Source organism: Delphinapterus leucas, chromosome X (genome assembly GCF_059928025.1).
Source record: "Delphinapterus leucas isolate spDelLeu-1000000601 "Yukka" chromosome X, BTC_Dleu_Yukka2, whole genome shotgun sequence".
Classification (NCBI taxonomy): Eukaryota; Metazoa; Chordata; class Mammalia; order Artiodactyla; family Monodontidae; genus Delphinapterus; species Delphinapterus leucas.
This window is the reverse complement of record NC_143150.1, coordinates 16094693-16107902: the sequence shown is the minus strand read 5'-3', so window position 1 is coordinate 16107902 and position 13210 is coordinate 16094693. Positions and strand designations below refer to the sequence as shown.

The 13210-nt window shown below is 39.0% G+C and overlaps 1 protein-coding gene across 1 annotated transcript in view; it reads left to right on the top strand.

The window, feature by feature from the left end:
- The first annotated feature begins 458 nt into the window (after positions 1-458).
- ADGRG4 (adhesion G protein-coupled receptor G4) overlaps positions 459-13210 on the top strand; it is a 57170-nt gene continuing 44418 nt past the window's right edge. Inside the window, 1 exon segment of the mRNA XM_089904878.1 lies at positions 459-1142. Coding sequence (XP_089761004.1) covers positions 518-1142 — 625 coding nt within the window. The 5' untranslated portion in view covers positions 459-517.

Sequence of the window (13210 nt, the reverse complement as noted above, 5' to 3'; positions counted from 1 at the left end):
CCCCTGTCAGTGCCTCAGTGAGAAGCCGTCTCCAGAGACAGAATAAATCAGGTAATTTGGCTCAGGAAAAGGCATTGGGGAAATAAATTGCTGTTGCACCGTGAATATAAGAAGGCAGTTAGGTAGATGGAAATAGTCATCTTTTGATTATATGAGTGAGGATTATGTGCAGCAAATTTTAAGTCCAAGCTACCTTTTCCTTGGTCTCCCCCCAACCCCACTTCTAACCGCCCCCTCAAAGTGTTCAGTTGGTGTGTGCTCTGGGAACACTAATCTAACTTTTCTTATTAGCCCAGGCAAAATATAATTAGGAAGAAGCTCTTCTGCCAAAGTCAAGTCACATGCTAACGTCAAATAGAGATGATTTTTGTATATCAACTATTTTGGCTTACTTGCACTGGTATTGACTCATAATAGTATTGTATAATCTGGATTTGGCTCTATGGCTAAAAAAGATGTTAAAATTGATTTTTTTGTTACAAAAAATTTCATTTGTTTTCTCTTTTCCCTTCCCCAAATGTGGACAGATGCACTTTCACTAAAAGGAAAAAGGTTGGATTTTTATGGCAGAGCTGACACATATGTGAGCCTGACCAACACCATTCCTGAACTCAGTCGATTCACAGTATGCGTTGACCTGCGATTTGTGGGTGCCAGATCAAGTGATTGGATGGCCTTCTCCTATATTACTAAAACTACTTTCCTGGGTAGAGAAGACATAGACCTTGGACTTGCAGGAGACCATCAGCAGCTAATCGTGTACAACTTGGGCAAGACCTTTTACATCCGTTACCACCTGACTCCATTTCAGTGGCACACAATATGCTTGATATGGGATGGTGTGAAAGGCAGATTCGAGCTCTTCCTGAGTAAAGAAAGGATACTGGTAATGATCGATCAGCCACAAAACCTGGCGCCTAATGGGACGCTGGTTCTAGGACATTTTCGCAAGAAAGGGGATGACCGTGTTAAAGACATGGTTCCTAGGTTCACCAGCAGCTTGTACTACTTTCAACTCTGGGACCACATCCTGGGAAATGAAGAGTTTATGAAGTGTTTGAGCGGAAACATGGTTAGTTGGGAAGAAGACGTTTGGCTCATCAACAAGATCATTCCGACCGTTGACATGAGAGTGCGCTGCGGTGAGTAACTGATGAATTGTCTTCCTTAGCAAGGGTAGTGATGGTGCAGAACTCTTCCGCTCGCTACTATAAATAACCCACTCCTAGGCCCAGGCTCTGTCTTCCTCAGAGGGGCCCAAGGTTGCCACAGTTTTGTCGTCTACTTTTTAACGTAGAGCAAATAGTACTTTTTGTCTTGTATTTTGATATGATTTCAAACTTACAGAAAAATTGCAAGAATAGGACAAAAATTTTCTATATGTTCTCTACCCAGCTTCACTGTTACATTTTCCCCATATGTTTTATCATTCTCCCTCTCTCTCTGTCCCCTTCTCTTTCCCCACTCCATACACACACACACTCTCTCTCTCTCTCTCTCTCTCACACACACACACACACACTCACAAATTGTTTCTTAATAATTTAAGATTAAGTTGCAGACATAGGGCCTCATTTCCCCTAAATATCTCAGTGTGTAATTTCCTGAGAATAAGGACATTCTCTTACATAACCACAGTACAGTTGTCAAAATCAGGAAATTTAACATTGATATGGTACTAATATCTAATTCATAGTCCATATTCAAATTTAGCCAATTGTACTAATAATTTCTCTTATAGTTATATTTTACTTGGTCCAGGATCCAATTCAGGATCATACATTGCATTTAGTTATGGTGTCTCTTTAGATTCTCATCTGGAACAGACCCTTAGTTTTTCCCTGTCTTTCATGATGCCAATTTGTCTCAATACTGGTGACGGTAACTTTGATCACTTGATGCTAATGATGACAGTTATATTTCTCCACTGCAAAGTTACTCTTTTTCCATTATAATTGAGTAATTTCCTGAGCGATATTAGGAGGCTATATCAATATCCTGTTCTTATCAAACTTTCACCCAGTAGTTTTATATCTATCGACGATTCTTGCCTCAATCACTTATTACTATGATGATTGCCAAATGACGATTTTTAGAGCTCCATCATTTTTCTACATTTATTAGTTAGCATTCTATTGTGAGGGAGAGTGTTCTCTTCTACATTTACTTATTTATTCCTTCAGTTGTTTATATGTTTATATCAGCATGAATTCATGGACTCTTAGTTTATTCAATGGGTTACAATCTGTTGCTGTCATTTATTTTATCGCTCAAATTGGCCCAGATTTGGCCAGTGGGAGTCCTTCAGTCTGGCTCTTGTGTCCTTTTGACACATTCCCATTATTTTTCGAGCACTTCCGTACTTTCTAGCACAACAAGATGTTACCGGCTCATCTTGTAGTCTTCCCACTCAGCCCAAGAATCAGCCATTTTACCAAAGAGCCCCAGTCCCTTTTAGTGGGGAATGATATTGATAAACCAATTCATTTTTCTTTTGAGAGCAATGATGTTGTGGGAGAACTGTTAGATGGAATTCTTGTAAGAAAACTGGGTTTTGGGAATTACACATGTATTTCCTCCCTTCTTTCCAGTTTTTAGGAGGAAATATAAGGTTGGTTTTCTCTGTACAACCCCACTCTCCCGTCAAATCCAATCTTCTCCATCGTCAACAGCTGCAGTCCTGAAGCGTGGGTAAAGTCATTGATAACAGCATCAAGATAGAATTTTTTCTCATTTCCTGAAATGTTCACTTATTCTTAGAGGAATAGTATTTACTGTTCTTATGGATTTGGGAGGGGGTAGCGAGGGAAGGGGGGCTAGATCCATGCCTAATAGGACTCCTGCAGACTATGGAGATAGGTTTTCACCAACGGTCTGGATGCTGTTTGAGTTAATGGCAGAGGGTTTCTGTGTTTCTTTGAGCTCAGACTAATGCAAAGGAACAGGGAAGCCATTCCTTTGAGCTACTACCTGAAGGCATTTGGTTTTTCTCCTTTCTGAAGCCTTGAAAATGAAAGAGAAAAGTCCTAGCTGGCTCTGATTACAAAAGCGAGCTAGTAGGTTAAGCCTGAACAGCTCACTCAAAGCAGTTTAAAGTAACTTTATCATTGATGGAAGGAACCAGAAGTATGGCTCTATTAAATCCATAAGCTTAGCAGTGGTCTTTGAAAACCTAATCTGGCCAGTGAATTGCCATGGCCTTTCATACCACTTTGCTGGTAAATGACTAAATCTAACTGAAGTGATAAAGTGTTAGATGACCCTCATTTATTTTGCTCTTTTGTACACTTTTTAATGTACAATCTATCCTCTTGGTCTGATTAAGTCTTGGTGGGCATAATATACAAATAATCCAATACAACAAACAAGCCAAAGAAAACATAACCTAAAATGACAATCAGTAAAAGGAGTAGAAAATGTTATTTCTACCATTCAGGTTCCTTCAAATGTTCTTTCCAAACCTTAGACAGGGTTTCCTAACCTGAGGTCCAGAATGGCCTTGACAGGTGAGCAAAGCCCTTGAGATGGTACGCACCATTCTAAAAATGCAAGATGAATTTTTTCCTCCTGAGGACAGTCTATAGTCTTCATCATATTCTAAAATAATATAATCGCTGCCTTTTACTAGGTCCTTGCCATGTGTCAGGCATGTTATGGATGAAGAAAGAAAGGCCCTGAGAGTTTAAATAAATTGCTTAAGGTCACCCATCAAATCAGTAGTGGAGCTGGGATTTGCACAAAGATCTGTCCTGTTGCAAAGCCCATTCTTTTCACCCCACACACCTTGCAGGACTGCCTCGAAGGAGTCTGTGGCCCCAAAACCGTCATGAGCCACTCTCTTAGAAGCTTCCTTTGAAGAGAATTGCTGGTGTTGATAATCCACCTGGGGAAGTTAAGCTACCAGCTATGGTCACTGCCTGTTCACCACTGAAGGAGCTGTAACACCATAGAATTTCTTCTACCTCCATCTTGCTGTCTGACATCTGGGGAAAATGAAGGCAGTTATCTGAATAAATAGGAGTGGTTACTACATGTCTAGCTTCAGCTTTTGCCTAATAAATTGCTATTTATGGTCCATAGAAGGATTATGACCTTTCAAAAATAAATTTTAATGAACACATTGCTAGGTTACAATTCTCAATAAATCTATTTACACATAAACTATATATGTGTATATTTATATATTCATGAGAACAAGGCTTTGGGGGAACATTTGCTGAAAACCATGAATGCTACCTGGGTTTAATAAACAAGTATTCACTGTAGTTGGAGATGTCTCAGGAATATTTAAACAGTGCAGTGATAAATAATAATCATGGCAAAGGTGCTAGTCATTAGTAATTTAGTTTTGGAGTAGTTTTTAAGCATTTTTCTTTATTAAAAAAATTACAAATGCAATAAATGATTGTGAATAAAACAAACTCAAACAATGCAAAAATACATGAAGCATAAAGTAAAACCTACCCTGCGTCCTCTCCACAGAGGTGTCTATTTTTTTTTAGAATTTTTTTTCCTATGGATTTATAATGTGTGTGTGTATGCATGGGTGTGTATGGATGTGTATAGTTAAAAAAATATATATGCATATGTACATATAGGTTTACAATTTGATTTGTTTTAACTTAATATTATCATGGACACATCAGTAGGTTTATATCCAGCTCATCCATTTTGGGGCTTCATATATCCATTTATAGATGTACTATAATTTATTGAACTAACTCACCACGGTCGAGCATTTAAATTGCTTCCAAATTTTTGCAGTTACAAGTAATGCTACAATGAATTTTCTTGTACACACATCTCAGTATACATGGGCTTGTAATTTCATAGGACACATTATTAAACGTACAATTTTAAGAGAAAAGGATATAAGCTTTTACAATTTAAGTTGGTTTACCTTTTTTGCTAGTTATTTTATTAAGTTAACTATTCATTAAAATTGATTTAGTTCTTACAGTAAAAGTAATAAACATGCATGGTTAAAATTCAAACAATGCATAAAGATATAAATTAAAAGTCTCCTTTCTCTTCAATCCCCTTACCCCAAGTGCTTCTCTCTAAAAGTAATGATTAAAAAGTTTTTATATATCCTTGCAGAAACAATTTAAAACTTGGGTTTGTGTGTAAATATTCTTTGTTTTTCTTTTTCACAGTTGGGATCGTCATCATAAACATAGTCCTCTGTATCTTTTTTTTACATTCAATAGTATATTTTCATATCAGAAAGTATAGACCTACCTGACTATTTTTGGTGTAGGGGTTATGATAGAACTATGCTATAATTTATTCAATGATCTTTCTTTGAAGGACTTTTAAGTTGTATCCAGGTTTTAGCTGTGACAAAAATCTAATGTATTTTTAAAAGGTATGGATGGTGACTGGAATTTCTTGATGTGATCATTAGGGACTGATGAGAAGCTAAAATTCCTCTCTAGGTAAATTGAGAGTAATTTCCTAATCTCAGCTCAGACACATGATCCAACAAAGGATTTGTTCTGACTTCCTAAAGGTATGTAGATTAAATCACTCTTAGTTAATGCATTTGAGAAATCCCTTCTTGGGAAAGAATGAAGTAACATGAATTGAGTCCATTCTGCAAAATCTACCCTGTATCAAAACATAGGGTCCCTGTGTGTGTGTAGCTATCGATTTGCTAAGATTTATTAATTAATCTAATGCTCCAGCTGCTTTGAATTACTTTATGAACTAACCATTCTTAAAATATGCAGAGGTTGACTATATAGTTTATGTACTTTCTAAGGCCTTTGGCCCACTATTAAGCCTTCTATCCAGTTATCAGCTCTGATAGGAAAGGTTTCATTGTGATGGGCTCTTCTAGCTAAAAGGCAATTTGGTTTTGCCCCTGTACATCAGTTCTCTGTGCTATCCTCATTTTTCATCACGAAAGATAAGCAAGAGCTGTTTGTAGTTCATTCAAACCTCCTAATTTGTAGTCTCCTGCACAGGGTGACATTCGCCTATGGATTCAGAGATGGAAGCTTCTAGCCTGTCTCTCTCTCTATTGCAGGATTCATTTTTCATGTCCTTGCCTGGAAACTGAATACAGACAACATTTTGAAAACAATTTTTTTTTCTCATCATGTTAAAGATGCTCATTTCATATTTTTTCTACCCCACAGGCAGATGTGTCTGTGACAGTTTCTGGTCACCATTATCTCTCACAAATCTAATAAACACGCTCTGAATTATATTTCCAGAGGTCGTGATTGAAAGAAAAATCAGATGCAAAATGTGGGCTAGAAAAACGCAAAGATTTAATATGAGGTGATATACCCAAATCACAAGCAGAATTTGGTACCTTAGCAAATGTTCTACTTAATATTCTGTTGGCAGGTACATCCGCAACAAAATGCCTCATAAATATGCAGCTACTCTATACCTCTGTTCTCCAGCTCCCAATGATTAAAATAATACAATTTGGTCTAAAGTGAAGGAGCAAATGGCAATTAAGCCCACAGGCCCCTGTGAATTAGCATGGATTATCACCACTTTAAAATACAGAGACAGCAAAGCTCATGCAGATCATCTGTGCAAGTGATCACTTGTTCACAAATGGGAACAGGATGAATGCGGCAAAACATGTTTGTAAGCCCTTCAAAGATGGAGGCCAGACTCCACGGCTTCTGTGGTCCCTGCAGTACAAATGGACATTCAGTTATCATTCAACTACCTGCACGGTGTGGGCTTTTGCATTTGCTTCTTTTAAGTTGAATTTTTATTGAGATAACTGTAGGTTCACATGCAGCTGAAGATCTCTTGTACACTTTGCCCAGTTTTCCCCAATTGTAACATTCTGTAAAACTATGGTATAGCAACCAGAATATTGACATGGATACAATCCACTGATCTTATTCAGATTTCTCTAGTTTTACTTGTACTCATTTGCGTGTGTGTGTGTGTGTGTGTGTGTGTGTGTGTGTGTATTGAGTTCTATACAGTTTGATCACCTGTGTAGGTTTACGTGTCCACCACCACAGTCAAGATACTGAATGGGGGCTTCCCTGGTGGCGCAGTGGTTGGGGGTCCGCCTGCCGATGCAGGGGACGCGGGTTCGTGCCCCGGTCGGAGAGGATCCCACATGCCACGGAGTGGCTGGGCCCGTGAGCCATGGCCGCTGAGCCTGCGCATCCGGAGCCTGTGCTCCGCAACGGGAGAGGCCACAACAGTGAGAGGCCCGCGTACCGCAAAAAAAAAAAAAAAAAAAGATACTGAATGGTTTCAACACTGCAACCATCCATGGTGTTGCCCTGTTATAAACACGCCCACCTCCCTCCTTCCCTTTTCCCCCACTTCTGCTTCCCACATCCCTAACCCCTGACAACTACAACTAATCTGTCCTCTGTTTGTAAAATTTTGTCATTTCAAAAATGTTAATAACTGGAGTCATGAAATATGTAACCTTTAAGGATTGGCTTTTTTTTCCACTTAGCATCATTCTCTGGAGAGTCATCCAGGTTGTTGTATGTATCCATAGTTTGTTTCTTTCCATTGTAGAATAGGATTCTATGGCATGGATATATCACTGTTTGTCTAGCCATTCACCTCTTAAAAGGCATCTGGGCTGATTCTAATTTTTGCCTATTACAAAAAAAAAAAGCCTGCTATGAACATTTCTGTACAGGCTTCTGTGTGAGAATAAGTTTTCATTTCTCTGGGATAAATGCCCAAAAGTGTAATGGCTGGGCATTATGGTAGTTGCACGTTTAGTTTTATATAAAACTGTCAGATTGTTTTCCAAAGTGGTTGTGTCATATTCTGTTCCACCAGCAAAGTATGAGTGGTCCAGTTTCTCTGCATCCTTGCCAGCATTGGGTGTTGTCACTATTTTTCAATTTTACTCATCCTGGTAAGTGTGTAGTGGTTTTCATTGTGTTTTTTTTTTTTTTTTTTTTTTGCGGTACGCGGGCCTCTCACTGTTGTGGCCTCTCCCGTTGCGGAGCACAGGCTCCGGACGCGCAGGCTCAGCGGCCATGGCTCACGGGCCCAGCCGCTCCGCGGCATGTGGGATCTTCCCAGACTGGGGCAGGAACCCGTGTCCCCTGCATCGGCAGGCGGACCCTCAACCACTGCGCCACCAGGGAAGCCCTTCATTGTGGTTTTAATTTGCATTTCCCTGATGCCTAATGATGTTGAATATCTTTTCCTGTGATTATTTGCCATCTGTATAACCTCTTCAGTGAACTATTCATGTCTTTTACCGATTTTTCTCTCTTTTTTATTGAAGTATAGTTAATTTACTATGATGTGTTAGTTTCAAGTGTTCAGCAAAGTGATTCAGTTATACATGTATATATTCTTTTTCAGATTCTTTTCCATTATAGGTTATTACAAGATATTGAGTATAGTTCACTGTGCTCTACAGTAGGTCTTTGTTGTTTACCTGTTTTATATATAGTAGTGTGTGTATGTTAATCCCAAACTCCTAATTCATTGCACATTTTTTCAGTGGATTTTTTATTTTTAATGTGGAGTCTTGAGAGTTCTTTATATATTCTAGTCCTTTGTTGGATATATGCTTTGCAAATATTTTCTCCTAATCTGTAGATTACTCTTTTATCCTTTTCACATGGGCTTTCACCAAGCAAAAGCTTTTAGTTTTGGTGAAGTACAATTTATTGATTTTTCTTTTTGTGGATCATGCTTTTGGTGTCAAGTCTAAGAACTCTTTGCTTGGTGTTAATTTGTATCCTCCAACCTTACTGAACTCACTTTTAAGTCCCAGGAGGTTTTTTGTGTTTTAGGTTTTTTTAGGTTCCTTGAGATTTTCTACATGGACAATCACATAATCTGCAATGCCTTTTTTTAAAACATCTTTATTGGAGTATAATTGCTTTACAATGGTGTGTTAGTTTCTGCTTTATAACAAAGTGAATCAGTTATACATATACATATGTTCCCATATCTCTTCCCTCTTGCGTCTCCCTCCCTCCCACCCTCCCACCCTCCCTATCCCACCCCTCTAGGTGGTCACAAAGCACCGAGCTGATCTGCCTGTGCTATGCGGCTGCTTCCCAGTAGCTAGCTATTTTACGTTTGGTAGTGTATATATGTCCATGCCACTCTCTCACTTTGTCACAGCTTACCCTTCCCCCTCCCCATGTCCTCAAGTTCATTCTCTAGCAGGTCTGTGTCTTTATTCCCGTCTTACCCCTAGGTTCTTCATGACCTTTTTTTTTTCTTAGATTCCATATATATGTGTTAGCATACGGTATTTGTCTTTCTCTTTCTGACTTACTTCACTCTGTATGACAGTCTCTAGGTCCATCCACCTCACTACAAATAACTCAATTTCGTTTCTTTTTATGGCTGAGTAATATTCCATTGTATATATGTGCCACATCTTCTTTATCCATTCATCTGTTGATGGACACTTAGGTTGCTTCCATGGATCTTTAATCCCTATGGATCCTGGTTAAAAAGCTACTGACAATTGATTGGATTACCTCTATTTGGGATATGAGTGATTATTTAAGGAATATTGTTTCAGGGCATGGCTGTAATTGGGATCCACATTGGGTTTCAATGCCTAGGCTTGCAAGGGTGCCTTCATGTTTTGCTTTAGCACTGTGATTCTCTCTTCTAAAATTTGTGTCTGACTATTTTAGGTGATAGCTTTCTCTTGAGCAGTTCAGCATTTGCAGAACTTGGCTTTTATTATCTAAATTTGCTAATTCTTGATTCTTTTAGGTAGAGTCTCTTCTCTCTCCAGGGTTTGTGATGATTCTGTGTAAATTGAGGGCATGCACTTATGGGTACTGGATAATTGAAGCACTAGCACACACTGTCTTATTTCTTCTCTACTTATTTCACCGGTGGAAATCTCATCTCAACACTGAACCTCTCTGGGCCTAATCTCTAAATGAGGGGATTGAATACAATCTCCAACACAGTGCTAAAATTCTGTGATTTAATTAAGGAAGATTTGAGTTTTTATTAATAAAGGCTTTAGAGGAAAAACCTTGAGACAGTAATGTCTCTGGAAAAAAACCACTTTCATCTGAAAGATTCAATGGGAGGTTTGCTGAATTATACAAATCCAGGTTTTAAGTTAAAATGAAAGTTGCATTCATTCCTAGGAGATATCTGGTACTTAAAATGCCACCTGTTTGGCAATTTTGTTCAACTCATTTGTTTTTCTTTTTCTCAGTCTTATGCTTCTTTTTGAGATGCTTACAGGAAGTGTCAATAACAATTAACATCTATAGCTCAGCCCTCTCCAGATAAAAATATCACGCCTAACTCCCATCCTCCGTGTTCTAATAAGAGTTTACTTGTTATGGATTTCTCTAACGGTGCTATTTGAATGCTGGATCAAAGAAGATTACTTAAGCTTTTGTGTTATGTAGTGTTTTATTGTCTTCCTAGAAAGTTAACGCAGCTCAATCATTAATCATCTGTAAAGGAATGGGAATTGTGAAATCTTCTCTCAACAATTAGTGCATTCATAGGGAGTGATTCAGGCCCTGGGATGCCACACTCCTCAAATGTGATATAAGTGACACTGTAACAGGTTTGCTAAGCCAGTTGGCTGTGGTAAAGCCATCTGCAAAAATGGGAGCCAAGATCCTGACAATTCTCTTTTTACTTGCAGTTATGGAAAAATTTGAATGCAGAAGCTTGAAATAAATATTGTGCTGCTGAAATGTACCGGTTTCTTGATACTGCCTAATAGGATGTGAATCTCTGATAATTGAAACGATGCTGTAAAATTAAGTAAAAAAGTACTTCTTATATCACTTTGAGTTTTCTTTTTATAAATGTGTGAACTTTTGTCTACTCATCTATACAGTTAGTTGCAGGTTTCTGATTGTCACTCATTCTACTTGCTAATGACCACGAAATCCCAAAGAATATCCCCCACACATCTCAGAATTTCTATATATGCAAATTAAAAGTAATTTTAATGCTCGAGACAGTGAAATAAGTTAGTAGGTTGTCTACCACCAAAATTATTCCTACATCATAGGTATTATGCTTCCCAGGTAGATAAATTCAAAATGCTAATTTCCCAATGGTAAATATGCATGATTTCATTTTGGGTGATTTGAACTGGTAAAGAATTATGACTCAGTGTTGAATTTTACTATGCACCATTTTCACTTGGATGTTCCACCATCATTCCAAATTCCACTTATCTGAGCCTGAAGCGGGTGTTTTTCTTCCGAGTGAGGCTGCCCTCCCAATTTTCCTATTTCTATGAATATCACCACTGTTCTCCAAGTAGCCCAAAAGCAAAAGTCAAGTTCTCTGACATTTCTCTGTCTTCATCTCTTAAACCTCTTCACTAACATAAACTGTCATGTCAATTCTTCCTTTCCAATAGCTGTAGGATTAGGGTTCCCCACGCTACTCTCATCTCATTCCAAGCCTTCATCATTTCCACTTGTTCAGTTAGCCTGCAAATATTTATTGGATATCTACCACATGCCAGGCCCTGTACTAGGCACTGGGGATGTAATGGTGAGTGAGCAAAGAAAGATGAAGGCCCTACCCATAAAGTGTAGTGAGGAAGACAGGTATTAATAAGCACACACACATGAAAAACTGCATCTGTGACAAGTACTATGAAGAAGAGGTATGAGGGTTGTCATAAGAGGGATGTCATAAGAGCCTAGAATAGATTGGTTTGACCTAGTTATGGAGGCAAAGGAAGGCAGTCTTCCCTGAAAAAGTGATGCATGAGCGAGATCTGGAGGAAGAATAGAAGTTAATCAGATGAAGAAGGGTGGGAAGATCATTCTAAGTAGAGGCAACAGGACATGCAGTAGTCTTGTGGTGGGAAAATAATGCCAAGTATTGCAGGACTAAAATGAGGCTGCCGGGCTGAAGCCCAGAAAACAAGGGAGAAACTTATTACAAACTGAGGCTGGAGAGGCAGGTAGAGCCCAAACCATGCATAGTTTTTTTAGGCTCTATTAAGAAAATTTTTTTAATCCTATGAGTAATACAAGGCCACTAACGGGAGCTGAGCATGTGAAGGTGTGTGTGTATGTGTGAGAGACACGTGATCAAATCTGCATGTCAAAAAGATCATTCTGATTGCATTATGGAACAGATTGGAGGGGCCCCAAGAGTAGAGGCAGAATCTAGTTGGGAAGCTACTCTAGTAGTCCAGGTGAGAGATTGATGGTGGCTTGGTCAGAGTGGTAAGTGATAAAGGTGAGGATAAACAGGTGGAGTAAAGAGCTATTTAGCAGGTAAGATCCATAGGACAAGATTATGGATTGGCTATAGCAGGTGAGAGGAAATGAAGGAGACAGAGGGAGAGGGGTTTTGGCTTACACAATTAAATGTGTGATTCACTGTGGGAATACTGAAAGAGAACCCAGTTTGGAGAGAGTTCAAGTTGGGGCATATTGAGTTGAGGTGTTAATGAGATATCCAAGAGATGATGTCAAGTAAGCAATTAGTTATGTAAATGTGGAACTCAGAATAGAGATCTGATCTAGAGATATAACTTTGAGATTCATCTGTGTATATGTGTAAGCTGGAATCCTAGTTGTGAAGAAACTATAGAGGGACTTCCCTGGTGGCGCAGTGGGTAAGACTCTGTGCTCCCAATGCAGGGGGCCCAGGTTCGATCCCTGGTTGGGGAACTAGATCCCACATGCACGCTGCAACTAAGAGTTCGCATGCCACAACTAAGGAGCCCGCATGTGTCAACTAAGACCTGGTGCAGCCAAAATAATTAATTAATTAAAAGAAAAGAAATTATAGAGTGAGAAGAAAAGAGGTGCTGGGACCAAGCCTTGGGGAACCCTGATATTTAATGGCCAGGTGAAATAGGATGTGTCTGCAAAGGTGATAGCCAGAAGGAGTGGTCAGAGAAGTAGGAGAAAAACCAAGAGTGTGTTATGTCATAGAAGTCAACTCAAAGAATATCTTAAGAAGGAGGGAGTGGTCAACATTATCAAAAGCTGTTGAAAGGTCAAGTGAGATGAGGACTGAAAAAGTATCCATTGTATTTGTCTACGTGGAGGCCATTGGTGGCCTTAGTGAGTGCTGTTCAGTTGAATGATGATGGCAGAAGCCAGATTACTGTGGGCTAAAGAATGGGTCAGGGGAGCATGAAGACAGCCAGTAGAGATCAATTTTCTTTAAAGAAGTTTGGGTGTGATGGGGAGCAGAGTGACAGGGCAGTACCTGCAGAAGGATGTGGGTTTTTTAAAATCTTATTTATTTATTT